General features: G+C 38.8%; 1 protein-coding gene and 1 long non-coding RNA gene across 7 annotated transcripts in view; one reads left to right on the top strand and one right to left on the bottom strand.

Moving 5' to 3' along the window:
* Positions 1–27,394, top strand: part of ITGB6 (integrin subunit beta 6) — a 115,998-nt gene that overhangs the window by 42,924 nt on the left and 45,680 nt on the right. For 2 of the 5 annotated variants that reach the window (XR_006720523.2, XM_010971366.3), the window contains exons 2-10: positions 1,859–1,911; positions 2,094–2,323; positions 2,431–2,506; positions 3,245–3,324; positions 6,442–6,646; positions 7,252–7,498; positions 16,200–16,365; positions 17,612–17,773; positions 18,515–18,610. Coding sequence is in view for 2 of the 5 variants with exons in the window: in XM_010971366.3 (XP_010969668.1) it covers positions 2,446–2,506; positions 3,245–3,324; positions 6,442–6,646; positions 7,252–7,498; positions 16,200–16,365; positions 17,612–17,773; positions 18,515–18,610 (1,017 nt within the window). In the remaining 3 variants the exon portion in view is untranslated. 5 annotated transcript variants of the gene reach the window in all.
* LOC123613194 (uncharacterized) overlaps positions 1–27,394 on the bottom strand; it is a 171,659-nt gene that overhangs the window by 114,608 nt on the left and 29,657 nt on the right. The window lies entirely within an intron of this gene.

Here is a 27,394-nt window from a genome sequence, read left to right as displayed (position 1 = left end):
TGTTGTCAGACCCCAGGGCTCAGTCCTCAGAGCTCTTCCTTTCCTTGGGGATCGCATTCAGCTTCATGTCTTAAAGTCTATGGTGGTGATCCCAAATTTACAGTTGACACTTTGCCATCATCCCATTTGCAAACTCAAATATCAAACTGCCTGTGTGGCATCTTCACTTGGTTGTCATCTAGACGTCTCCAAATTAACATGTTCCTGAGTCCCGTTCTCCACACAAAACCTGATCCTTCCCCAGGGTTACCCTCTCAGGAAAGAATATCATACAGTCAGTTGCTCAGGCTAAAAGTCTCTCTTTCTTCCATACCCACATTCAGTCTATAAGCACATTCTATTTTCAAATTCTATCCCCTGTCTGACCACCTCTGTCCTCCTACATCACCAACATTCTGGTCCCCATCACCTTGTCTCTGTCCCAGACAGGAGCCATAAATTCTTAATTGGTCTCCCACCTTACACTCTTACCCCATGCATTCTAACCTCCCCGGCAGCTAGAGTGATTCTTCTAAAATTAAAAACTATTAAAAATTAAATAATAGTTTTCCCCTGCTTTCAATCTTCCAATGGCATTCCAACACACCTAGAATAAAACTCAAGGTCAAGACTGCATACAATCTGACCTCGTCCTCTAAAGTTGACCTCACTTGATACCACCCTCCCTCTCCTTTCTTGTACTCCGCTGACCTTGAAAACACCTTTGCACTTTATTGCCCAAGTCATTTAGGGCTCTGTCAGACATCAAGTAATCACAGAAATCTTCCCTGTCCATCCTAAATAAAATAACACACCCTTCCTACCCCTCTTTCCTCTTACATGGCTTTATCATTTACATAGCCCCATGACAGCCTGATTTTAAGAATCTGTGTCTCCTCACTAGAATATATGCTTCATGTGCCAAGAGCTTGGCTTTGTTCACTGGCATATCCTCTGCTTCTAGAACAATGCTTGGGACAAAGTAGATGCTGAATAAATATTTACTGAATGAATGAATGGATGGATGGATGAATGAATAAATGAATGAATGACAGCTAATACAGGATGCAAGTATTATCTAGAAGTAATATGAGGGACACAGGTAATCTGTGCCTCAATCTTTCTTTTTCAAGCTAAATCAACTGATTTTATATAACTTTATTTTTCTCCCAAAAGGCATACTTCCAATTCTTTAATAATTCTGGTTTCTCTCTGTAGGATTCTTGCCATGTTCTTCCAGATTCGTGTGTATGATGGAGTTCAAAATTGAACACAACCTTCTGAGAAGAACCTGAGTAGTCTATAATTAGTTTTCCTCTCTTCACAGGTTTCACATGCTTGCCTATAAATATACTTTTAAAAGATAATCTCCCAGGACATAAGCCCAGACACAAAGCAGCCTGTCTAAGGTCAGGCAGTTTGGAGAGTATTGAAGTGAACATTCGTTTGCAGCATCTACAAATCCCAAACACTGTTTGAATATATTAGTAAAAATTCATAATCGAATTCATGAATTTAGCCATAGATTGTAGATATTTTTAATTTGTCACTTTTTTGTTCAACAAATAAATATCCTCTATGTGCCAAGTGGTGTGCTGGAAGCAGAGACAGTCCCTGAGAAAGAGAACTTGGTCACTATCCGGAGGGATTCAGAGTCTTGGGCACCGCTGTTTCTGTTTCCATTGTTGCTGTTGCTTGAGACTAATTTTGGTCTAATTTGATTTTAATATATTATATATTTTTTCTAATAATGCTTTTAAATAAGAATTCTATACTTATGGGAAAATATCTTTCATCCAACTTGAAAAACAAGGGGACACAGTATTTTTTCCCTAGCATGCCTTCTAAATTGTAAAATCATAATTTTTTTACTTTTCAGAGTTCATTTCAATTCTCTGCAAAGGATTTAACAATGGAACACAAAAATCTCAGGTATTTTTTCCTTTGGCTCCTTTTTAAAACCCTCCTTAGATGTAACCTCTATATTTGTGTTTTACTTCTCATCTTTACTGTTTACATTACAATTATTTTAGAAACAACTTTGGATCGTTTTTCAGTTTCTCTTTTGACATTTCATTGATCGATATTTTACTAAAGGTATCAACTTTCTCTAGGATGCAGAGAGACTAATAGAAGTTACACAAAAATTTCTACTGAATGAATTTCCCCACCTTCTTGGTGACTGTACACCTGCATTCCTTATAAGGAGAACAAGGAAGTAAACCATGTTGAAGTTGCTCTTAAACACAGCTTTTCTTCTTTACCTGCCCAGGTAGCTTCTATTTTCATTTCAGTCTTAATGAAAACTTTTTAATTTACATCTCAAGTTTCTTTTCGAAGCAGTGTAAGTAGTATTTAAAATTTTACACTTCAAGAAGGAAAGATTTTTAACGGTGTTCAGCTTTGGTCTTGTGATGTTGAAGGTAATTCATGTTTAATCTGTCTGCACAGCGAGAACTGAAACGGATGGGGATTGAACTGCTCTGCCTGCTCTTTCTATTTCTAGGAAGGAATGATCACGTACAAGGTAAGACCCAAGTCCTCCGAGATACTGCTTTTGTGGTATGCCTGACAAACCTGTCATTTGGTTGAGAAACTGGATCTGAAAGTCATTTTTTATTTGATCTGTTCAATTGCTCTTTTGCTATTGAGCGAACACTTTAAGAGATTACAGGCAGACGCAGGGTTGCTCCCGCAGTGAATGCTCTGGGCTTAAGGTAAATAAATACAAAGGTTGCATGGGCACTTTAATGAGGAGAATTAAACAGCATTACTGCACACTAGGACTTCTTAATAACTTCATGACAACCATTTTGGTAACTTTTCTAACTATTTTGTTGTACAATGAGGGCTTCCGCTTGAGAGTAACAACCTTGAGAGAGAAAAGGGATTTACTTTTAAAGTAAAAATATTGTGCATTTAAAACAGAAGCATTCTTTAATGGATTCAAATAATTTTTGAGCAATTAAAGGGGATGATGTTGAATGAGGATGGTAAGTCTGTTTGTGAACATTGAGGCATTTTCATATTTTAAGGAAAAAGAGAATGATTATTTTGGACTAATAAGACATATATATTTCCAGTGTGATAGATGTAAAATATGAACTTCACTATGGATTGCTAGCTAACAGCTTAAGGACTTCTCTTTGAAGACTGAAACATAAACTCTGATATAGTTTTGTTCAAGCACTTTAACAGCCGTAGGGCGCATAAACCGAGTGGCTGAGAGTGTGCTGAATCCCTGTGTCTTGCTGGGCTTAAACAGGTGGCTGTGCCGTGGGAGGGGCAGAAACCTGCGAAGACTGCTTGCTCGCCGGACCTCAGTGTGCCTGGTGTTCTCAGGAGGTAAAACAAATGCCCTCGACGTGTTTGTAAAAAGTGCAGTTACATTTACGATGATTCCTTCAGTGATTGTTCCGATAGCGTCCGGCTTTCTGTGGGGTTACTGGAGTAAAACAAGTCAGGAAAGGAAACTGTAAGCATTAGAGATTCACAGTGCCACTTGTGTGATTACGTTCAAAAGCAGTCTGAGGAGGCAGAGAATGTCAAATTATTCTGAAATATGCTTAACTCAAGGTTCTTTATTGAACCTGATTCCCCCTCTTATTTTTAAAGCCGATTTTGAACTGCTTACATGTAAAATGCTGAGGCTCTGGGTAATCAGAGATCACAGAGATGATATTTTCTAAAGTTCAACATATGTTGGATTTCAGTATCACAGTTGTGTTCCATCTGGGAACCAGCATCCTGTCTGAATCACTGACTGGGATCTAAAAGAAGCATTCTAGGTTTGGGGTAAGGTTTGACTGTTCAGACATTCTCCAGTTCTGTTAAAAATTACATGAGCTTGCTGACTCTGTACCACACCAATGACAAAGCGCGAAACAGACATTCCTCATCTGATCAAACCAAAAACTATGTGACAGCAGCAGAAGAGGGACTGGGGAATGTATGAAAAACTCTCCTGAGTCACTGCCTCCTGTGACACTACAGAGCCACCTGTGAATGTTTCCTGGTAAGAAAGGGCTGCTCTTTCTCTTTCTTTTCTTTCTTTCTTTTTCTTTTTTTAAATATTGAGCACAGCTTTGTCTTAATCAGTAAATATTTATTGGAGTGCCTAGTAAGTGCCAAGTGCACCACACGACATGCAAGGGATTCTAACATTAAATAAGGTATGGTCTCTGCCTTCAAGGAGCTTACGTTCCCACAATTTAAAGTGTATCTCGGGTATTCTAAGACAATCCCGCCAACTCTCAATTTCTCATTTTTTTTCATGTGATCACATGACCCTGCACAACTGCCAGCCAGAGTTATAAAATAGAACGTTAGTGGTAAAAGAAACTTTGATATTATTTGTCAAAGAAACCAACCAAACAAACAAACAAACAAAAACTGATGGAGTGGCCCTTTGTGCCTTGAACTCACATGTTCTGATTTCAAGTTTGGTGCTTTTCGCATTTGCAGGCTTCTCCCAAAACAATACCCAATAGATATGAACATTCAAACTCCTGTAACACACCTATGCAGTGTTTCCTGCTAGACAAGGACCTTGTAATTCATACACATTAAAATAAGTGTGTGAAGAGCTGCTTCCTTGATTTAAAATAGTTCTCTACTGAGTGTCATAAAAAAAAATCTAAACACAAATCAAACCACACAAATGCCAAGTTCAGCAAGAACTGAGGAGCATGTTCAAGGAGAATGAACCTGGTCACCCAACTTAGGACTGGCCTGTCACTATTAAAACCCACATTCCAAGTTCCATGTGTCCATGGAAGGAGGCCTTGCAGACCACGAAGCGCAAATCCAGCTCACTCCTGGCTGCTGCCTCCACCAATGGGCTCAAGCAGAAAGGCCTGGAATTACTCTGTTTTGAGCACAAGTATCAAAAGCAGGTTTGGAAACATACAAAGAGGGAAAAACCCGTGTATTTTTTTTTTTATATTGACTCCTTGCAGTAGTCAATGTTAGTTTCATGCCAGAGACATAAAACAACAAATCAGTCTAACAAAATGCCCACCTCTAAAATTTTCACTGTAGTGCTTTTTTAGCATTCATTTTAAGAGAGCATCTTAAGTTACCACTGATAGCTTTATTTGTGGGTAATACTCCATAGTCAAATTGTTATCAAATTTTAAGGCCAGATTATTATGAGAGGTTGCTCTAATAGTAGAAATAATTATATCAGTAGAGACAGTTGGAACAAAAAGTAAATTAGGCTTCTGCTTAGAGCAGATAGAAAATAGATTCCAGGGTTAATATCATCTCTGAGATTTTGGCAAACACAGTGATTATAGGTGTAGCAGTGACACAGTGTTAAGAAGGATTCTGAGGTCTTGTTAAGCCACTGTCTTCTTTGGATACATCATGGGAAACTACAGAATTTGCTATACATCTCTAGGGTCTCCAATATGCACAGGCCCGGCTGATAGATAACAAATTATATAAATCAATTTCAGAAGAAATGCTGGTAAAACAGCAAAAATAGCTTAGAATTCTAACAAATGAGGAGAAACAATATGAGCTTGGTTCACTTCTCTCCAGGCGTGAGAGTCAGTGGGCCTCAAGTTCAACTTTGCCTGTAGCCTCACCAGCTCTAGAGCAGCCCTGGCTATCAGGTTAGGACAGGAGTTAATCTCTTGACCCCATCTCTCTGTTCTGGGTATTCCGGGGTTTGACAGCTATGCCTATGCCTAGAACTACTTCATCTCACTGCCTCCAGCTACCCAGGTGAATCAGAAGGGAACTGAGAAACTCCTGAATCCTACACAGAAAAGCAGTCTTTCACACCATACACCCTTTTACTTCCCTTCCTCACCTCCAAATGTTGGAGAAATTTTTAAAAGACCTTAAACAGGAACACATTAAGACCCTGAGTTTAAAATCCCCAAGAGGTCAACATTATTGAAGTAATACTGTAATATAAGGGAATTGCATCCATGAATTAAATGGACAGAGAGGTAGCGTGGGAGATGTCACAATCTTTGCCCTTTAGGAACCCACAGAAAAGGCTCTTTGTCACCGGGTTTGGTAATAGACACACTGAGAGTTTGGACAGTCCTAGGATTCCACAAACCTATAGGTCACCCTGAACAGGTCATGCATGGGATGATGTCTGCTCTATGACCCAACTGTTTCAAGGATCTGGTCATGGCACAGGAGAAGTTTTAAAGAAATGAGTATTAAATAAACAAATAAACAAACAACTGTTAAGTGAATTCACTTGAATACAATGAAAAGAAAACTCCAATTTTACTCAGAATTTTACTGGCAGATTTCTCTGGTTATTCCGCTAAACTTTAGACCTATAATCAGTGTCAGGCATGTGGGGATATACTATGGCAACATGCCTAACTAGCAAAGCAAGCAAAAAATAATCTTATAAAAAACTAATCTTCTTTTTCTTCTTTATGGTCTTCATTTCTCTCTCTCTCTCTCTCTCTCTTTTTTTTTTTTTTTTAGAATTTTACCCATCTGTCTGGAGTTGGAGAAAGGTGTGATACCCCAGCAAATCTTTTGGCTAAAGGATGTCAAATAACCTTCATCGAAAACCCTGTCTCCCAAGTGGAAATACTTATGAATAAGCCTCTCAGCATAGGCAGACAGAAAAATAGTTCCAACATCGTTCAGATCACACCTCAAAGCTTGGCTCTTAAGTTGAGACCTGGTATGTTATGATTTTTACAATCACTGGCTCATGTAAATAAATCTCATGCCACATACAGACCTCTATTCCGTTATACACCTTGTACCGTATTACGTATCATTGACTGCTGTGACTCAGATTTCCCATTCTGCGGGAAATAAATTGCTAGGCTAACACTTTTTACATTCACATTAGTCATTTTGTACTCCAAATGTGTTACAAAAAATAAAAAATCCTTATCTAATTGTAACAATTTGAATTACTCAAATGTTCAGGCTTACCTCACATTTCTTCAAGGGTTCTAATGTAGCTTTAAACTCCTCTTTATTTCCTTCTCCTTTTCTAAAACCACATACAAAAAAATTCAGCTTATCTTCCATCTAAATGGATGCTTGTTCTCCCAAGGAGATATAAAGTATCCTCGCTTTCACCTCCTTCAGTCGCTCTAAACTCACTTTTGAAAGATTTCCATGGGCTTGTTCATTTATAAACGTTACCACATAGTTTATGAAATTGTAAGTATCTTCAGTAAGTTCTTATTGGAATAAAATAGCCAGTGATTGGCAAGTCACAACTAAGTTTCCACGCGTTTTTATGGATTTGCTTTTCTTGTGGGCGCTTTGCAGGCAGTGAACAGACTCTGCAAGTTCAAGTCCGCCAGACGGAGGACTACCCGGTGGACCTGTATTACCTCATGGACCTCTCGGCCTCCATGGACGACGACCTCAACACGATCAAGGAGCTGGGCTCCCTGCTTTCCAAGGAGATGTCTAAATTAACCAGCAACTTTAGACTGGGCTTCGGGTCTTTTGTGGAAAAACCCATCTCCCCTTTCATGAAAACAACACCAGAAGAAATCGCCAACCCTTGCAGGTAAGCCAATGATTTTCTGGCATCTTTGAACACTAACTTTCTGTTGCGACAGCCCCATTCTGAGCCGCAGTTGGCAGGAGCTGACTAACTAGCTCCTGGACATTTCCCTCCCGTTGGATTGGATCTCAGTGGCTCTCTCAGTTGCCCGCGGTTGTTCGGAGCCAAGCGGAAGTCATCTTAATACATGGTTCTAGCTTGGGTTCTCCCAGCATCCACCTCCCTGTGTAGGTCAGGATGTGGCAGATTTGGGTTTGTGCTCTGCAGACAAGGGGACCGAGTCTTTCCCTGTAGGTTCCACCGGCCTGAGCCCATTCCCAGACCTCAGAGACCTTCTGTCCTCGATGACCACCACTCTCTGAGGCTATCTGACGGGAAACCACACTTTCTCAGAGAATCCTTCTCCTCTACAATGGCTACTGCCAACAGTTTTTGTAGTTACCTCAGATGTCCTTTGGGAAATGCGAATTTCTCGTATTCCTTCGGGAAAGACTTGGTAGCCTTCACTGCTGTCAAATTCATAGGAAATTAGGCAATGATTCCATTATAATATGCTCTAGTCAGCTATTAACACCCTATATTATCTGGGTGATAGCTTACCTGTACATGACAATGACATGTTCAAAATAAAATTATTTGCTATTCTTCTATTGAAAAAAAGGTATCACTTGCTTTGTGCCAGACCCTGTGCTGAAGGTTTTACACACGTGACCTCATTCAGCCTCCATAATAACAGCAGTACAAAGCAGGTTTCATTATCTCTACACTCAGAGGAAGTAACAGAGGTTTTGAGAGGCTAGTAATTTGCCCAAGGCCACATGACTAATCAGTGATCTACACCAAGATCTGGGTTGGTCCAAAACCAAGCCCTTTACAACTATGAATCTTATATAGGTGAAATGGCTTTCCAAACATATGTGGACTTTTAGTACCAGTATACTCCCAAGGAATCAATCTCTACCAAAGACTGTTTTTACAGTATCATTTTAAGACATTTCAACGTGGTCACAACCAGAATCTGACAGCCAACAATATTTTGACCTTGGAAAGAATTCATCACTGATTGTGACTCTTAGGAATTACATTTGGTTGCAAGTATCAGAGATAGTGTCTGTCCCCCACCCCTTTCTTGAGGTATAATTGGCATGTACTAAAATACACACAGCAGAAATGTTCAGTTTAAAGAGTTCTGGCAGTTCAATATACTAGTGTAATCACCACTTAAAGCATGATGTAGAAGGCTTCCATCACCTCAGAAAGTTTCCTTATGCCCCTTTATAGTCAGTTCTGCCTCCCAGAGGCAAACACTTTCTGATTTCTATAATTAGATTGGTTTTGCCTATCCTTGGATTTCATATCAATGGAAAAGATGGCATATTATCTTTTGTGCCTGGCTTCTTTTGCTCAACATAATGTTTTTGAGATTTATCCATGATTTTGTATTCAGCAGCAGTTTGTTCTTTTTTGTTTTAAGTAATGGTCCCTTGTATGAATCTACTACACTTTATTTATTCTTCCATAGATGGACATTTGGGTTCTTTCCCAATTTTTGGCAATGATGAAAAAAATACTGCTATGATCATTTGCATATGTGTCTTTGCGTGGATGTATGTTTTTATTTCCCTTGGCTAGATACCTAGAAATAGAATTGCTGAATGTATGATAAATACAGTTTTAATTTTTTAAGTAACTATAACTGTTACTTATATATATATATATAACTATATAACTGTTATATAACTAGAACTAAAACTATAAATTGTTTTCCAAAGTGAATGTACCATTCTGCACTTCTGTCAGCAATATATGAGGGTTCCAGTTATTCCAAATCCTTGCTAATACTTGGTAATTTCAGTCTTTTTAATTTTAGCCATTCTAATATGGCTAAATGTGTGTATCTCATTGTAGCTTTACTTTGCATTTCTCTGATGACAAGTGATGTTGAGTGTCTTTTCATATATGGTTTTTTTTTTTACCATTCTCATATCTTATTTTGTGAAATATCTTTTCAAATATTTTTCCTATTTTTAAAAATTAGATTTTCTTCTTACTTTTGCATTGTATGAGTTCTTTGCATATTTGGATAAAAGTTCTTTGTCAAATATATTTTGCAAACATCTACTCCTAGTCAGTGTATTGTATTTTCATTTTTCTATCAATGTCTTTGGTCAAGCAAACATTTTTAATTTTTATGAAGTCCAATTTATCAGTTGTTGATTTTATGATTAGTGTATATTTTGTCCTAAGAAATCTTTGCCTATCCTAATGTTGCAAAGATTCCTCCTATGTTCCACTCTGGAAGCTTCATGGTTGAAGCTCATGCATTTAGGTCTCTGATCTCAAATTAGTTTGTATTTGAAATGAGGAAAAAAGTCTAGATTTATCTTTTGTTTACATGTAACTATCTAATTGCTTTGGCACTATTTATTAAGCAAGATTTTCCTTTCCCATTGAATTATCTTGATGTCTTTGTTAAAAAGCAATTGAGTATCTAATTTTGGACATTCTGTTCTGTTGCATTGATCCATTGAATATACCTTTGTAATCGTGTACCCGTTCATCTACTTACTCATAATGTCACCTTAGGGGAACCAATTCACTTCTCAAAGCTTTACTTTGGAATAACAATACCAGTCACACAGAGTGATTGTAAGGATTGAGTGAGTTAGTGAAGAGAAGCATTTGATACTGGGCTTGACCATGAAGCTCTCAACGAGTGGTAGCTACTGTCAGCCCCAGCAGAGTGTGGTAAGGGGTGGACCAGAGCACTGCACAAGGTGCAGGGGATGAGAATCCGAAGGAGGATCACACATGTGAGCTCTCGAAAGGTCAATATTTTCTTATTTTCCAGAAGTGCTTCTTTTTTTCCTTTTCGGCAAAATTTACCATTAGATAAAATCATAAATAATGAGTTTTTGTTGTTGTTGCAAGATTATATTTTTTTCCTTTCTAATTATATACTTAATTCTCTTAGTGACTCTGTCCAGATTCCATCCCCCACACATTTACACACCAAGATCTCAAACACCAAGAACAAAAGTCAATCCTTTGATCAATCCAAACCCTATAATTATGGAATAAAATGTTCTTTAGTGGGAAGGCAATGAGAATAAGAGGAAAGAGCATGGAGTTTTGCAGACCTGGGCTTAAATCATAACCTTGGACAAGAAACTTTTGCTCTTGGAGTCCCCGTCTCTTCATCTACAAATGAAAACTAATAATATTCACTCCCTGGGTTAATCATAAGAACTGAATGAGCTCAGAACATCACAGACATTCAAAACCAGTTTTACTGGTGATAAAGATTTAAGAGTAGCCCGGAAAAAAGTCAGAGGACAAAGATCAGGATGACAACAGAACTGTCAGAAGCTGAAAGCCAGAAGACAATGAAGCAACTGCAGGTATTGGGAGGAAAGGTGAAGGCTGTCAACCTAGAATTCCATATGCAATGAAAATATCTTTCAAAAATGGAAGTGAAATACTGTTTCAAACCAAAAAAAAAAAAAAAAAAAAAAAGCAATAGGGATTAATCACCAACAGATGTGTATGAAAAGAAATATTAAAGGAAGTTCTCTGAGAACTCTCTGAGGAATATTACACCAGACAAATGCTCATTTAGCTCCATATAAGGCAATGAAGAACACAAGTGGCAAATATGTAGATAAATATAAAAATTAAAATAAGAACAAACCAAAAAAAAAAAACCCAAATCAGTTTTAATTTCCTTCCTCTCATCAAAACTTATTTTCTCCAGTTATTTTGATCTAACGGTCCTCAAACTTTTAGATCTCAGGACTCTCTTACAATTAAAAGTTAAGACCCCCAAAGATAGATAGAAAGCTATCAATATTCAGCATATTAGAGTGAAAAATCAAGAAACTCTAAAAATAATTATTTATCAATTCATTTAATAATTACAATAAGAAACACACTGTGTATTTCTGTAATAACACATCTGTAGGAGAAATAACTACATTTTCCAAAACAAAAATTTGCAAGAGGAGTGGCACTGCCTGGCATTTTTACAAATCTCTTGAAGTATCTGATTTAATAGAAGACAACTAGGTTGTCAGATCTGCTTCTTTATTTAATTTGTTGTAATACTTTGTTTTGGTTGAATTCCATGAAGAAAGTCAAGCCTCATGTGGATGTATAGTTGGAAAAGGAAGAAACAGTTAATAGTTTTTTCCAGTGACTGTGACATTTTTCTTCGATAATACATTCAAATAGGACAAGAGGCAAATTTAGTTTCAATGTGGAATCTAAAACAATATCAATGAACTTTTCATATTTTCTTACATTAAAAGCCATTGGTCTGTTTTGCACTTTGAATGGCTCTTTTACTGGAGCGTGTGTGTGTGTGTGTGTGTGTGTGTGTGTGTGATGTTGTAATATAATGCTTTGGCCATTTGGAAAATGTCATTTCAGTGAGTTACATAGATCTTCCAAATTTCATGATGTAATATAAAAAAATCATATTTGGTAACATCATCCATCAGATAAGTCTTGAAATATTGGGAAACTGTTAATCTCATGGGTGGCAGATGAAAGTTTTCTGAAATTCTAATTGTCTGGTTACCTCAGATTTCATCATTGGCAATAAATACTGATAGCTGTTTTCCTGAAAGTAACAGGCTTAACTTTCTTCATTTTTAAGAACATGTCTGCCAAAAACTTAAGTTGGAATAGTAGTTTGGTTGTCAAGCATTCTTTCAGGTAAAATGGTTATTTCATTTAAAAGGCCAGTTCAGTTCAAACAATTGCAGAAGTGCTTTTCCACTGTAAACATGTACTTTAATGTGCAGAAGTAATGCTCCATGCAGAGTTCCCATGTGGTCACACAGAAATAGTTTTTAACAGGCATGTATCCAAGGGTGTAGACCTAATAAAATTAAGAACCTTCACTGCCTTATCAAGGACAATTAAGTGAAACTAGAATTTAAAAAAATTATGGTGAATGCTTGCTGGTAAGAAAGAATATAAGGAATATGAGGCAGTTGGCTGCCACTGCCTTGATCTGTGCTAAGGCACCAGCAGCTTTCCTCACCATTGCTCTGCATCATCTGTGGAAATGGCAACAGTGAAAAAGACAAATAACATCTCTTATTATTATGAAAAACGTTTGACCTTAAGGACGCTCTGGAAGGGTCTCAGGGACCTCTGTGTGCCTGCCACACCACACTTTCAAAACCTCTGTTTTAATGTAATCTCTAGTGTTTTTCAGAGTAGCTTTCCTTTTTTATCATCATTAGATGGACGGTCACTAAAAATTCATTTCACCAAGTAAGAAGCCTTAATGGGTTACATTTTTGAAAGATGTTTCCCTTATTCTGTTGTCTAAGATGCAGCAAAGAAACCCATATCGTCTCCATTTTCATATTTGTATATGAGTTGTAATATGTATTTTAAAATATTTAATAGCACAAAGGTTAAGTTTTCTCCATCACTTTGAGGGATTTTTAGAAATATCATTTTATGGATGCTATGATGTTTTGTTTTGTTTTTGAATCTGACATGAACAATGAGAAATTCATTGTAGATTTGCAGAAGAGAAAACTGAACCATGAAATGCTTAGATTTCCTATGTGTACACACATAAAAACACATATGAGTGTAGAGAATAATTTCTTTTTACAAAGGTAATAAGCCCATGTGAGACTACAAACGAAAAGAAGAAAATGGAAATCGTTTCTCATCCCACTCAAAAAAGATGGTGTGACACTTTCAATATATATTGTTGTAGTCTTATTTTATGAATATTTATTTAAAGTCTTAATGAAAAATATAAGTAGTACTTTTTATATTGCGTTTTATAATTTTAAATTTGAATGCATTTTAAATGCAAATCTATTGCTGTCTAGGGACTCAAAATCAAGTTATTTGGAAATGAGAGATTCCTTCAATTGCTGTGCTAAGAAACTAACAAACAAATATAAGCATTTGTTAGAGGATGAATTCTCACCAAAGTGGACAGTCTCCACTCAAAATTTCCTGGCATGACCAGGTCTGCCATTCTGCTTTGCTTTAACTACATTCATCCCTCAGCACATGAGTCTGTCTAGTGAATTAAATGAAATTTTATTCCCCTTTCCAAAAGATTAGAGTTCCAGTAAGAACTACATAGCAAATAATTCTAACCAACAAAGATGCAAATTTCTTACCAAAAGATAGGAATGCTAGTTCTTTGGCTCCAGCAGATGCTCAGATACCATCTGGTATAGTGTGAACCACCAGCCCCAAATGAAACATTAAACAAACAATTTCCAAGAATAGCTGGGCTCCAGAGACAGTGGTCCACCTCACACAGTTACATACTTTTCATAAAATACTTTTTATGTAATTTTCACAACAACCTTGTGAAGTAGGTACTATTATCACCCTCATTTTACAGATGAGGACACTAAGGTCCAGTGGTAAGTAAGTTGCCCAAGAATAAATGACTATTCAGTCTTTTTATTTTAAATCTAATGCATTTTCTTCTACCATACAGCTACTTTAAATACTACAGGAGCAACTAGGACAAATGCTAAATCACTGTGATTTAATAGATGAACTTTTTTTTTTTTAATTTCTCATTTCACACTTTAAAATACATCTCATATTTGAAGGTGGGAAAACATTCGACTACATAAAAAGTTTTAAGGTATATATCCAGAACCATTGTAAACAAAATTAAACTAACAAGGACAAGAGTTTAATATTCTTGAGACAGAATTCTTAAAATCATTCAAAAATTAAAAATACCCCTTTAAGAAAATGGAACTTCTCAGACTGTACCATTCAGTGCTGGGGACCTCTGACTCCCCTTGTCCTGAAGTCTAAGGACACATCAGATTATGACCTGCTTTCTATGAAAGTCTACTGACAGGAAGTAAACAATAATCCTTGCAGACACCAGCATTCTGGTTCCAGGAAAGCTCCATTTCTAAGTGTAAACAAATCCATAGTCATCCTGACTTGTATATATTTAGTTGATTCTCATCATTTATGGGAGTCTTGTTCTATAACGTCTCCTCAGACACTGCCTTAGAGAATGCCAAGCCATTGCTCCTGGGGACACACGGGGTTAGGTTCCTGAGAGTTTCTGGTCACTTTTTCACCAACTGAGCAATATATAACTTTGTTTCCCATGTGTTTCTGTTTAAAGGCACCTTGTTAAATATACAGTGTTAACATATTAACATTGAAATCACAGCCAACAGCACTATAACTCAGGGTTTATCTAAAACACATATTTACTCCATAAGGCACATCACAGTCCTCTTGCACTTGGGATCCCTAGATAGCAGATCAGCCCTAACTACACTTAGGGGCCATCCTCAACAGCAAAATCACCAAAAAAAAAAAAAAAAAAAGCACAGAAATGCAAAAAGCATAGCACCAAATAGATTACAAAAAGGACACTTGTCAACAGCGCTTGTTTCAGCTTCAGGGCACTGAAGCAAGAAGGCAGAGCTTTATTTGACCTCAGCTGGGAACATAGGTATCAGGTGACCCAAATTTTTTTACCACTCTGTGCATGTATATGAATGATGGCATACTGAAAGTGTTAATTTAGGGTTACAAATAAATTTTAGCAATATGGATTTTCGCTGACATGGAATCTGTGAAGAATGAGGATTGACTGTCTACCGCAGGTAGATGGATTTGGTGAACAGGAGCCTAATCCTGAAGGATGCACTGGCTCTTTGTGCTGACAAGACAGGATGCTGAACTTGCAAAGCTGCTCATATAAGCCAATCAGCTCTCCCAGGCAGCACCCTGCAGGTTCACTGGGGGCTACCCCATTTTGTCTCTGTATTACTACACCACTGTTTCTCAAACTTTGGAATGCATCAGGAAGACTTGGTAACACAGATCTCTGAGCCCAACCCTAACACTTCTGACTCAGCAGGTCTGGAGTTGTACCCCAGGTTTCGCATTTGTAACAAGTTCCCATACGATGATTAATGCTGCTGGTCCAGGGACCAGACTTTGAGAACCTCTGCTCTATATCAATATCTCCATTTTACAAAAAGAACCCAAAGCTCAGAAATGATGAATAACTTGCCTAAAGTCTCATGCACAGCTACTGACTGGCTTTCGGAATAAGATGTGGCTGAATTTGGGATCAGCAATTTCTGTTCTACTGCAATCTCATCCTAACATGGCATTTCCCCCACGTATATAAACTGTTTTAAGTGGTGGTTTTAATCCCAGGCTGGCCCACACTAGTCTGTTCTATCATAGTACAGTTGGGCTCTAGAATCAAGAGCTTTGCTCTCATTTTTAGGGCCTTGACAGGCAGGACTGAGCCGAGGAGGAAGAAGTTCCTCTCTCAGTCTTGCTCAAGGGTGACTCATACTTGATAACAGTTTAAGCTATCAAAATACAAAGGAATTGTTGTCACCATGTAAACTAAATGGTGGATTTTGATTGAGGCAGTGAAAGGTAGTGATTACTTACACACACACGTACACAAGTAGGGAGTCTGACCAGCTGATTATCTGTTTTCTGTGTCTGAGCGAGTGCAAGGCCCCTTGGGAAGAGGAGGTGGTCGGAGACAATGAAGCAACCTAAACAGTGAGACTCACGGCCAAGTTACAGAATCAGGCACTTTAGAAATACTCATTTTCATTTAAGGAAATGTTGCTAGGTTATTCAACCCATTAATTGTGTGTTGTATCATATTTCATCAAGAATGCTTTGCATCTTGCTTTTGCAGTAGTATCCCGTACTTTTGCTTGCCTACATTTGGATTCAAACACATTTTGCCACTGACAAATGATGCCGAAAGATTCAATGAAATTGTGAAGAATCAGAAAATTTCTGCTAATATTGACACCCCGGAAGGTGGATTTGATGCAATTATGCAAGCTGCTGTGTGTAAGGTATGCCAAGCGGAGCCATGTCTCATTCTGTTAACACAGATTTCATCTCTTGTTAACAAATCTGCTTTGAAAAGATTAGCTAATTTTATCTTTCCTTTAATCACTATACTTCCACATCTGATACTTAAAACAGAAAAGTTATATACATTTAAAATTCAGTCATATTGAAATGGGGACTATTTTTTATGCCTAACATTCAAATAGTCTAATAAAATTGTGGTACTGTTGGGGAAAATTGCTTAAACAAAGTCATGTATGTAGTTTAAAGATCGAGATCATATTAGTTTTTGGATTAACCATGGTGAAAGAAAAAAATCAAAGACAGCAATTAATGAAAAAGGTTAAAATGCTCTGGTTCATAATAAACTTCTACATATGTTCAGATATCTCTTGTTTTGAACCAACAAAATTAGCATCAGAACCCACAGTGTCTCTACAACAATGCAGGAACACCTCTTCTCCTTGACAGTCAGACACACACCCAAGAGAATGATGCCCATCTTCAGATGACAGCTCTTCATGGAAAATATCAGGGGACAGAGAGGGCTAAGGGTTCCAGTAGGTGGGAGGGCCAAGGAATTAGGGAAGGAAGGAAAACGATAAGGCAGAATGGAGCTGCTACAATAAGCTTTTGTCCAGCTAGTTCCTGGACTAATCTTAATTAGAGGGGAGAGCTCTGCTAAGAAATAGACAACAGACCATCTTAATTAGCAGTACTTTGGGGTCATGCTTTGATAAGCAATTTTTATCCTTATATTACATTTATAATTTTTGGATGATATCAGTAGAAAGAGAAATATGTGCCTAAATGTTGGGTGAAATTTTGATAAAACAGGCTGACTTCGAGTCCATTTTGTACTGCATTCTTACTAGTTTTGCTTGAGCTTGGATTGGAGGTAATCTATGACCTCCCTCACTCTCTTCTCTCATTTTTCTGGTAAATTGAAAACAGGACAGTAAAAATAATTAACTATGTAAAAGTCCAGATCAACTGGATACTGATTGTAGTGGGACTATTTTTTTTTTTTGAAGCATAAATCATCTGAACATATAATCCAGGGTAAAGCAAATGTCACAGACTTTCATGTTTTTAATACATTAATATTCTCCACTCACAATAGATGAAAAAGGTAAAAACAGACAGACCAGCAATATTTTTTTTATAATATGAATGTGTCCAAGCATAATTGATCTGCTTTCCATAAATGCCTGCCTCTATCCTATACAAGTTTCTTTCTCGCTGTAGGAAAAAATTGGCTGGCGGAACGACTCCCTCCATCTTCTGGTCTTTGTGAGTGACGCCGATTCTCATTTTGGAATGGACAGCAAACTGGCTGGCATCGTCATTCCTAATGATGGGCTCTGTCACTTGGACAGCAAGAATGAATATTCCATGTCAACTGTCTTGGTGTGTAACCTGCCCTCTACACTGTTTTCAGGGCTACAAGGAGGCGAATGAAGCAACAACTGCTGTAATGTACAGCAGAGGCCTCACACTCGGTGAAAGCCGTGCACATGTTCTGATTCGCGATGAACACATTGTCCTCTCTCAATCCTCCTCACCCCTAAGGTTCCCAAGGGAGTACAGGCGGGTGGTGGGGGTATATGATAAGTTCAGATTTGCTCTAGCACGAATGATCCCAGAGCCTCCCCAATTTTTCAGAGTCCAAGGCCAGCAAAATACCATACAGTCTCATCCCGCCCCATCCAATTCTAGTCAGTTTCAGAGCCACATGAGTCACCCCAGTCACATTCGTCATAGTCTAACAGCTCCTCCCTCAACTCAAACATTCCCTTCAATATAAGCCTGCTGGCAAGTGGCACTTAGAAGAAGAAATGTATCTCTACCCTTGAAAATATGACACATTATAAGTCTTTAAATAAATTGAGTCATCTCCTTGAAAGCGACAGAGCATAATACACCACATGGATAGGCACTGACTCAAAAATTAAATGGACTTACAAGATCTAGGAAACAAGTATTAAACCAATGAAGTAAATAATGCTAATTGTATAGTGTGACAGACATAATAATGCCTGTGAGTACTGAGACGCCAAACTCAGTAAGATATCTTGGAAAGAAATATTCCCTTCTTTATTTTGCATACTTTTGTTAAGAAGATACTTAAAATCTATGTGTTAATTTTAGGAATATCCAACAATTGGACAACTCATTGATAAGCTGGTGCAAAATAACGTCTTATTGATCTTTGCTGTAACTCAAGAACAAGTTCACTTGTACGAGGTAAGCAAATTCGGGAAATTCCTTCAGGGAGATAATCTGACGTGAAACTTTAACTCTGTGAGTTTAATAGAGGGGATGCCATTAGATAATCATTAACACATACCAAATCTACTGGCCACTTGGTGAAGTGGATTCAGTTACTGTTTGCAATTTAAATTATAAACATGGAGGTGCAGCGGAGTGTAGGGGACAGACACAGTGGGACGAGGAAGAGTCACGGAAATGAAAAGGTAAGTTGGAAGAAAGTACCAATAAACATAGGACCATCTACCTAATGGAAAATCAGTCTATCTTCCCTTGAGCTCTTTCATCTGATGAGGAGAGAGTTAACAGAGGGCAGAGAAAATTACAAGAATGGGAGGAGAATCAACTTTCAATTCGCTGACATTTGCAAATTCGATACATAGAAAATAACACCAGTAGAGACAAAACTCAAACTACTGAGAAGTGAAAAGTTGAAAGCAAAACCTTGTTAAATTGGGCCCAGAATAATTTCTCCCTTAAAGTAGCTAGCTGGATTTGCAGTTCAAGTTTTTGAATGGAAGCACCACAACTGCAGAAAGGGAATTGTTTCAATAGATGAAAAAGTGTTTGTAAACCACCACAGACACTGTAAAATGCATAGTGCTAATGCAAAAAGATTTCTGTGGTTTCTTTCTAGCCTAAGAAAAACAATATGTCAAAATGCCATGAATTGGGGTACTAGCAAATGATCTATTCCCAATGGGCAATTTCACAAGGAAGTAAGGAGTCTCTATCCTGAGCCCTAGAAAATGTAGAGAAAATAGGTGTCTGTTAAGTTGTCCACACCTTTTATGCAGCAGCTTCAAATACTCCTAAATTCAAAGTCTGATCTCCCATTCCTTTTGAAAGGGCCTCTTAACTCACATGGTGACTTTACAGGGCTCAGGGAACGCTGAGATTATTTCACAGAAGTCTTTGATTAAATGCCACTCACAGCTAAGGACGGTGCGGCCCATGAACTTGCATCAATTTCTGTAGAAAGGATCTAAGAGGAGATCCTATCTTGCATTTTTAATGAGAGGAGGGTATTGTACTCGAGGTGAGATTGCCTTCTGCTGAAAACCAAGGAAGTCCCTTGCAATCAAGCTACATACTCGAGGCCTTTGTTCTACTCAGAGACCTGTGGGTTCACCTGATCTGGGCATTTTCTTAAGGCTTTTTAGTATGTGATACTTGTTTCCCGTGGTTTTAAGTAGTAGAGTTGCAGTAAGGATTTTTTTTTTTTAAATACCCTAAATACAATAGTGAGTCTATTCTGCCTTTGATCCTTATGTTGTGAGGGGACCCTGGGGGTCACAACACCTCCTCCACAGCAGGGCTCCTGCTTAGAAAGGGGAGGGGGAGTTGCACAGAAGTTTTCTTAAAAGGGGAGTCTGGGAAACACGATTGATGATGGTGAACAGAGACACCCATAATTCACTTTGGTAGTAGTCTTTAAGACTCACAACTCATTTATACGTCTCCTCAAAATTGCTATGAAAAAGACAGAGCAAGATGAAAAATGACTATGTGGCAAAACAGAAATCTGTCCGATGGAAACAGGTTGCATCCACAGTTCCCCTGTTGCAAAGGAATGATCGTATCCAAGGAAAAACACCAGATTAGAGCCTGCCTCTAATGTAACAGCAGAACATTTATTTTGCCTGCCTACTAATCTCATTACGAGGCGAATTTATGTTCTGTCGTGATCCGTGGTTTTTACCATCGAGGCTCCACTAAATTCAAAGGGACGTTTTCAGGGAGCCAGGCAGTGGACCAGGTCAGCAGCCCACTCTGTGACTCTGATCCTTTCATTATTTTATTTTTATTCTGATGGACTCATCATTTCATCTGCATTAGTGGGGGCAGGCGGCAGCCTGGTGCAAAGATAATGACAGCAACATTGCACTTCCCTGAAGGCTTTGCACAGCATGAAAATGCCGAGCTCTTGTTTTATTGATAATGAAAACAGAAAATAGACCAATAATGGCTTGTGTTGCCTTTCCATTTAAATCTCTTAGAAGGAGCCCTATGTGTGCAGGAGCCCTGTGGGACCTGATGTTTGGAGAGCTGTGATAGAAGCAACATAACTACCAAAAAAATCACTGAAAAATAAAATCAGTCATAGGATAAATAAAGCAACTAAGTGGCTGGATCTAATGGAAATTCCAGGAGGCAAACCATTTGCCCCAGGTCTGTGTCAAGCATAGTTACATGCACACATTCCAGGCAAGGGGAAGGGTCGGGTTCATTGGCACCTAACTTGCAGCCAGTAAAGATTCCATGGTCCATTCATGGAATGCAAGACAAAATGACAGTTTTTTGGGATAGTTTTGGGAAGATGCTTTGGACTGCCCAGGTGTGTAGAGTTGCTGTACTTTATGGAAACAATAGAAAGGGCAAATAGTCAGCACTTCTGCCTTCAGTTCAACATGACTGCAGCGTGCACCCCAGACTCCAGCAAACAGATGATTTTGAACAAACTTATTATTATGAATAGTTTCCTGTTTGTCCAATTATAGGGTTCAAAAGATAATGATAGACAATAGCCTGGCAGTAGGTAGCATATTACATTCTACTGCTAAATACCATTTTGAATCAGGATTCAATCACCCAAGCTTTAAAACATTTTTGTATCTCTTCTGTTGTTTTCAAATGTTTACTGATAATTTACATCAATTTAGTGTCAGGCCACTAAACCCCAACTGTCTAATTTGACTAGTCTCTTCTTCCTAGTGAGATATTGCAAGAAAGGCAATTAAATTGGCTTTTTTTTTTTTTATTAAATTGTCAAATCCTATTAGTAATCACTTGGGATTATTTGCAAGATTTTTAAATATCCCATATCTTTCAAAATATCTTCCTCTGGCTGGAAAAGATGAGTTTTATGATGTCAATAACAGTAATTACGATATGACCTGGTATTTATGATGTAATGTTGAAACACAGCACTTAGAAAGTAAACAAGATGTATTGGTAAAAAGACACTTCTGGTTTACTCACTAACATCTGTGGCCACTAACAGATGTCCCTGTAGTTATTAGGACCAAGGGATGTGTCTACAGCATGGCGATGGGGCCCAAGCAGGTTGTTATACCACCAAAGAGCCCTGCCCTTTTGGAGGCAAAAAGCCTTCCATTATCAACTCTGTAAGGAGCATGGTGGGTCTTGCTTATCTTTCTGTTTAGGCCAAGTCTCAATACAAAGTAGATTCTCAGTAAATATTTGCTGAATGAATTCTTTTTTTTAAAAAACTGCAATGCAAGCACTTCATTTTTTTCTCAAATGGGGTCAAAGTTTCTAAATAGGGACTTGGAGTCTTATGTGACAAATACCTGTCAAGGTTGAAGGAACCTATGTACAAGAGCAGGTGGGGGTGCCTGACCCATCACTGTGGTCACAGGCAGCCTAGGCTGTTCCTTCTCCACCCCTCCCACTTTGGATCCAGATGGCAGCAGAGAGGAAAGGAACGCTCTGCCGTCAGTCTTGGGACCAACCTGTTGGATAAGCTCCAGAGCCTTAGTGATTACTCGCTTGCCAGTCGTTACATCTAAAACCAAGAATCAAGGATGCCACAATATGCTATGAGCCTGATGGCCTCCGGTGCCTTCTGAAAATTATTTACCATATACAAGTTTCAATTTTTCAGGAATCAAAACCTCAATTTTTATGTTGCCTTTTTCCCTGTTTTTGTGTAACTTTTGAAATTTTTCACTGCAACAAGACAGCTGAAAGGAGGTAGAGAAATGAGGGAGGGAGATAAAACAAAGATTGGACCCTTTCACTATTTGTTAGCCTGTTCTACCATTGTTTTGTTTGTAATGTTCACTGTTGGAAAAGATCAAAACAATTCAACTCTGATGAAAATCCCTTTATCTCTGGCCTCAGTTTTTAAACGGACTGGAGTGAATGACCTCCAGCTCTAGTAGTCAGTGACGCTGGACCTGGAGGGGGAATCACCACAACGTCCAGTGATTTACACACAGATAAAGTATAGGTAGCTGTAGTAAGGCTAATTTTAGGACACAGTCTAAAAAAATCGTTCTTTATCCTATCCTATCCTATCCCATTCTGCAATAGGGTATTCCAAACTTATGCTTTTAGAGAAGATAAAATCATCTAGGAATTAAAAAAGAGAACTTCTGCATTATGAGAGATGTCCATGGAGTTAATAAATAGCTCATAATTCAAGTGTAATAGAAAAGGATTTTGATTTCTCTCTATTCGACGTTATCTGGGAACAAAGACCAAAGATAGCCAGCTGCCTACACTTTCCTCATTAATGAAGACACCTCTCAGAGAGGGAGGAGTTGGAAATAAAACTCATGTCCTCAGATTATCAGGGCAAAGGTGTTGGATGTATTTTCCAGACTAATTGATAAACCGCAACCATGAAAAATCATCAGTAGTTACCCTCTAGATTACACACAGTACTTTTCTTCTAAAGAACTCAAAGACTCATAATCCAAAAAATAAACACACAGAAAAAAAAGATACAGATTTAAAGTCAGGATCTTAATGAGATGCCCTATTAGGCCAATGCATGTAGAAATATAAAATGGGATCTCATCTCTACAAGGCCAAAATAGTTCAAGATTTACACAATACACAGCGTGTCTAACATCATTAGAACCAACCTGCTATTGATCACAGTCATCGCTCATTCCTTACCTTACGGAACCAAACTTGGGCTTGCTCGGTGGGCGCAGTAAAGCCAGTCTCATGACAGCAGGTTGTGGTGAAGAAAAGTGCAGCATTTGTTGCAGGGCACTAAGCAAAGAGGCTCAAAAGGCCCAAACGCCTTGACGGCTTTCAGGGAAAGGTTTTTAAAGACAGGGTGAGGGAGGGGGTTGTGGAGTGTGTGATCAGCTCGTGGACATCCTACTGATTGGCTGGTGATGAGGTAATCGGGAGTCAACATCATCAACCTCCTGGGTCCAACCTGTAGCGGCCCATGTGCCTGTGGGCAGCATGCAGCTAACTTCTTCCACCTGGTGGAAATTTCAGTCTCTGTAACAGCTCCAAGGATAAGGTTCAGAATATTATCGATAGCCCTTGAGAAAGAGCTAAAGGTCCCTGACTTTGCTTAATGACTAAAGTATTATTATTTTGTCCTGCTGGACTGTCTTCCTTTGTTTCTTCATTTTCTCACTTCTCTGACTAAATTAAATTTACTCTTTGGAACTCGGAGAAAGACCTAGGAGGCTAGAGTTTTTCTACAGACAAGCGGCAGGTGGAGGACTTGGGGGGTGGGGCAGGGGTCCTGTTTCAGGAAGACCCATAGGATCCTGCTCAGTTACACATTTATTCTTTCATTCATTTATTTATCAAACATTTACACATGAGCCTTTCCCATGTGCCAGGCCAGGACTGGTGACCAGAAAGAAGGATAAGTCATAGTACCTGCCTCAAGAAGGTCCAAAGAGCATGAACACACTTGCAGGCCAATGGTTTGCCTAAAGAACAGAGTGAGGGCATTTTAGACATTGTGTTCTGGAAAGAGACTCCAAGCCAGAGTTTTGCCGAGGGACCAGAGTTTTTGCATTTGTCAATGTCTGTACTCTTTTCTATTTGCCATCTTTGTTAGAAGGGACAGCAAATTAGTTGGCAATCATAAAACTACCTTCAGTGCTAGCGGTCTCATGGTGCCAGTCCTTCACTTTATAGTGGTGGAAACCGAGGGCCAGAGAGGCTGTGACCGGGAGACTAATCAGCAAGGTTTGCTGAGGGCTTATTAGGTGGCAGCCTCATTTAATCTCCCTTTTACGGCTATAGAACCCAAAATAACCCCAAAGCAAGTTGCATGTGAGAGCCAGAATTTGAACCCAGGCAGTCTGAGTCAACCGCCTCAACCACTGAGGTAAGTTGCAGTTGAACCACACAGGGAGGCTGCAGTGATGGAGTGGGCCAATGCCCAACCACTGGACCACCAGAGGAGCAGCCTTTAAACCAAGTAACTGACTTTGAAAGTCATTGAACAGTAAGGGCACAGAGCCTGACGGTGAAGCAGAACGTTCCCTACAAATAGCAGAGCCCTTCAAGGCCAGCAGACAGTGAATTTTACTTACACGGCTGTTAACGTAGACAAATAGAGCAATTTAAAAATGCGTGGACTGGAAAAGAGACACATTTGGCTTCTGCCTTGTGTGTTATTTAAGCTCTGAATGGTAAGAAGAGGTCACACAGTTAGGGAACCTTATGCCACTTGTGAAGCCACCTAAAACAGCTCCTCTCTATGGTAACCACCATCCAGGTTCCCAAAGAGTGAAAAGGGGACACATGGCCTGACACAGGTCCCTTATGATGACGTAGTTCAAGCATATGAAAAATAGAGTAATACAATGAACACCCACACACCTACTGCCTAGCTTTCTCAAATTTTAACAGTTTGCTACTGCATTTGCTTCTGATATTTTAAAGGAATAAAACATTCCTGGTACAGTTGCCTGCTGTGTAAATGCCCAACTCTGACCCCACCTCCCTCCTTCCTTCCAGAGAAGTAACCAGTATCCTGAACTTAGTGTTTATCATTCCCAGGTTTATTTCTTGTGCTATCAAAAATATATGTCCACCTCTAATTAATGACATAGTTTGGGCTCACAAGTTTAATTTCATGCTGTCCCTATTATTTCTACAATTTGCTTTTTGACTCAATGTTATGTTTTAGGTCCTTTTTTTAATGATGGCAAAATACACATAACATAAAATTCATCATTTTCTGGGTTAAGTATACAGTTCTGTGGCATTAAGTGCATTCACATTGTTGTGCTCAGTGTTGGGTTTTTGAGGCTTATCCATGGAGACACTCATAGCTCTAGTTTACTCTGTTCTGCTGCTGTGCATATTGCATTAAGTGTATTTGCTGCAACGTGTTCACCTGCAACTGCAGGCTTCAGGTCATTTCCAGCCCTGAAGCCTTACCAATGTTGCAGCCATGCACATCCTTGCATGCATGTTCTCTATTGAGGATCCATGTGTAAAAGTGAAGCCCCTGGTAACAGAGGACTGGCATCCTCAACTCTCCTGAGTGTGTCCAAGTTGCTTTCCAAAGTGGTTGTTACTAGTTGCTTTCCTACCAACAGTGTGGGAGTGTGGCACACGCAAACAAAAAAGACAGAAAACAACGCACACACCTTAAATTACTCTTCTGCTCATAAAATTAATACATTATTTGCAAAAGGAAAAGAGGGGATACAGAAAAGCACAATGAAGAAAATAAAGATCACTCATAAACTCACCACTCAGACACAGCTAACGATTCTTGACATTTTGGAAGTCTTCTCTTTTGTCTTTGCCTGCATTTACATATTTTAACATAAGTGGCATCAGATTGTACATACTAAGTGGGTTCAAATTTTTGAATGATTTACTTATGTACAGTCTCATGAAAGCATAAAAATTAAACTGCACTTAGTTATATGTTGAACAAAGGCTTTTGTTGATAAGAATAACATGAAATCAAGGTCATTCTACAAAATTCTGAATCTGTGCTTGCCATACTTAGAGGGTATTAGAGGGTAAAATTAAAGCAAACTTGCTCCCCACTCCCAGCTGCCCCAGAATATCCACAATTACTACATTTTTACCTACTAGGTTACTTTTCTCCCCACTATGAGAATGGAACTTGGTTCCATTTTTACACATTCATGCCATATCTTTAACAGGGCCAACAAATGATTTCTAGTATCTGTTTTCTTATCCCTGGAAGTGCTCTGTTGGTGAGGACTCTAACATCTGTGAACAAACTCGGTTTATTCAAATACTGTTCTCCATACTGTAGTGCTCAAAGCTGTGTAATTACCTTTCCCTTCCTAGGAAGGCCCATGGTGTGTGAGGACTCCTGTTTAACTTAGTGACCCATCTACCTGTGGAAGCCTCTTCTACGGCTGCGGGTGGACAGTCTGTTTGTGTCTGTGAGGTTGGCCCAAATTACAGCTATGCTTAAAGGAAGCTCCCCTGGCTTGGATCGCCGCACAGAGTTTAACTAAACCCAGGCATTTTCCACACAGCACAGGCTTTTACATAATTACACAGGGCATCAAAGCACAAGCTCCTGGACCTAAGAAAATCTGGTAGTGTTATATATTTTAACTTTATGCCTAATTGTCTGAAAGAGCCTAAAATATGCTACAAAGGGGCTGCTATTAATTATAGCATAGTTCAGTGTTTTGTTGCCCTTACGGTCTTGAATCTTCAAAAAGTAAACAGAAAAATTTTGAAACAGAAGATTCTGTGGCTCTTGAACAGTTTGGAGACATTTTATTCCTTCATTCAGGGGTTGGCATACTTCTTCTATAGCATTGCCAGATTTAGCAGAAATAAGGACATCCAATTAAATTTGAATTTCAAATAAACAACAAATACTTTTTTATGTTTTATATGTTCCATGCAATATTTGGGACACATACTAAAAGCTTTGGAAGAATTACTAAAAAATGGAAAAGAGTAGTGTAGAGCAATGGGAATAATGGAAGAGGAAAGTGTGAGACCTTACTTCTATAGGATCTTCAGGGAAGACCCTTTTCAAGCAGTGAGTAAGAATGAAGTAGCAGCCTGAAGGTTGAAAGTTTTCAAGAGGAGTGTGCAAAGGCCCTGAGGCAACATAGTATTCCATGCTCAGTGTGTTTGAGAAACTGACAAAAGGCCAGTTGGCCTGATGTGAGCTGTGGTAGAAAGGGATGGAGTGGGAAAGGTGAGCTAAAACCAGACCCCTCAGTCTTGAAGGCCAAGGGAAGTAAGCACGGTGCTGTTCACGGGCAGCAGGCATTTGCAAACACCACT

This window comes from Camelus bactrianus, chromosome 5 (assembly GCF_048773025.1).
Source record: "Camelus bactrianus isolate YW-2024 breed Bactrian camel chromosome 5, ASM4877302v1, whole genome shotgun sequence".
In the NCBI taxonomy this organism is placed as follows: Eukaryota; Metazoa; Chordata; class Mammalia; order Artiodactyla; family Camelidae; genus Camelus; species Camelus bactrianus.
The sequence above is the reverse complement of the archived record's forward strand: the minus strand, read 5'-3'. Positions and strand labels throughout refer to the sequence as shown.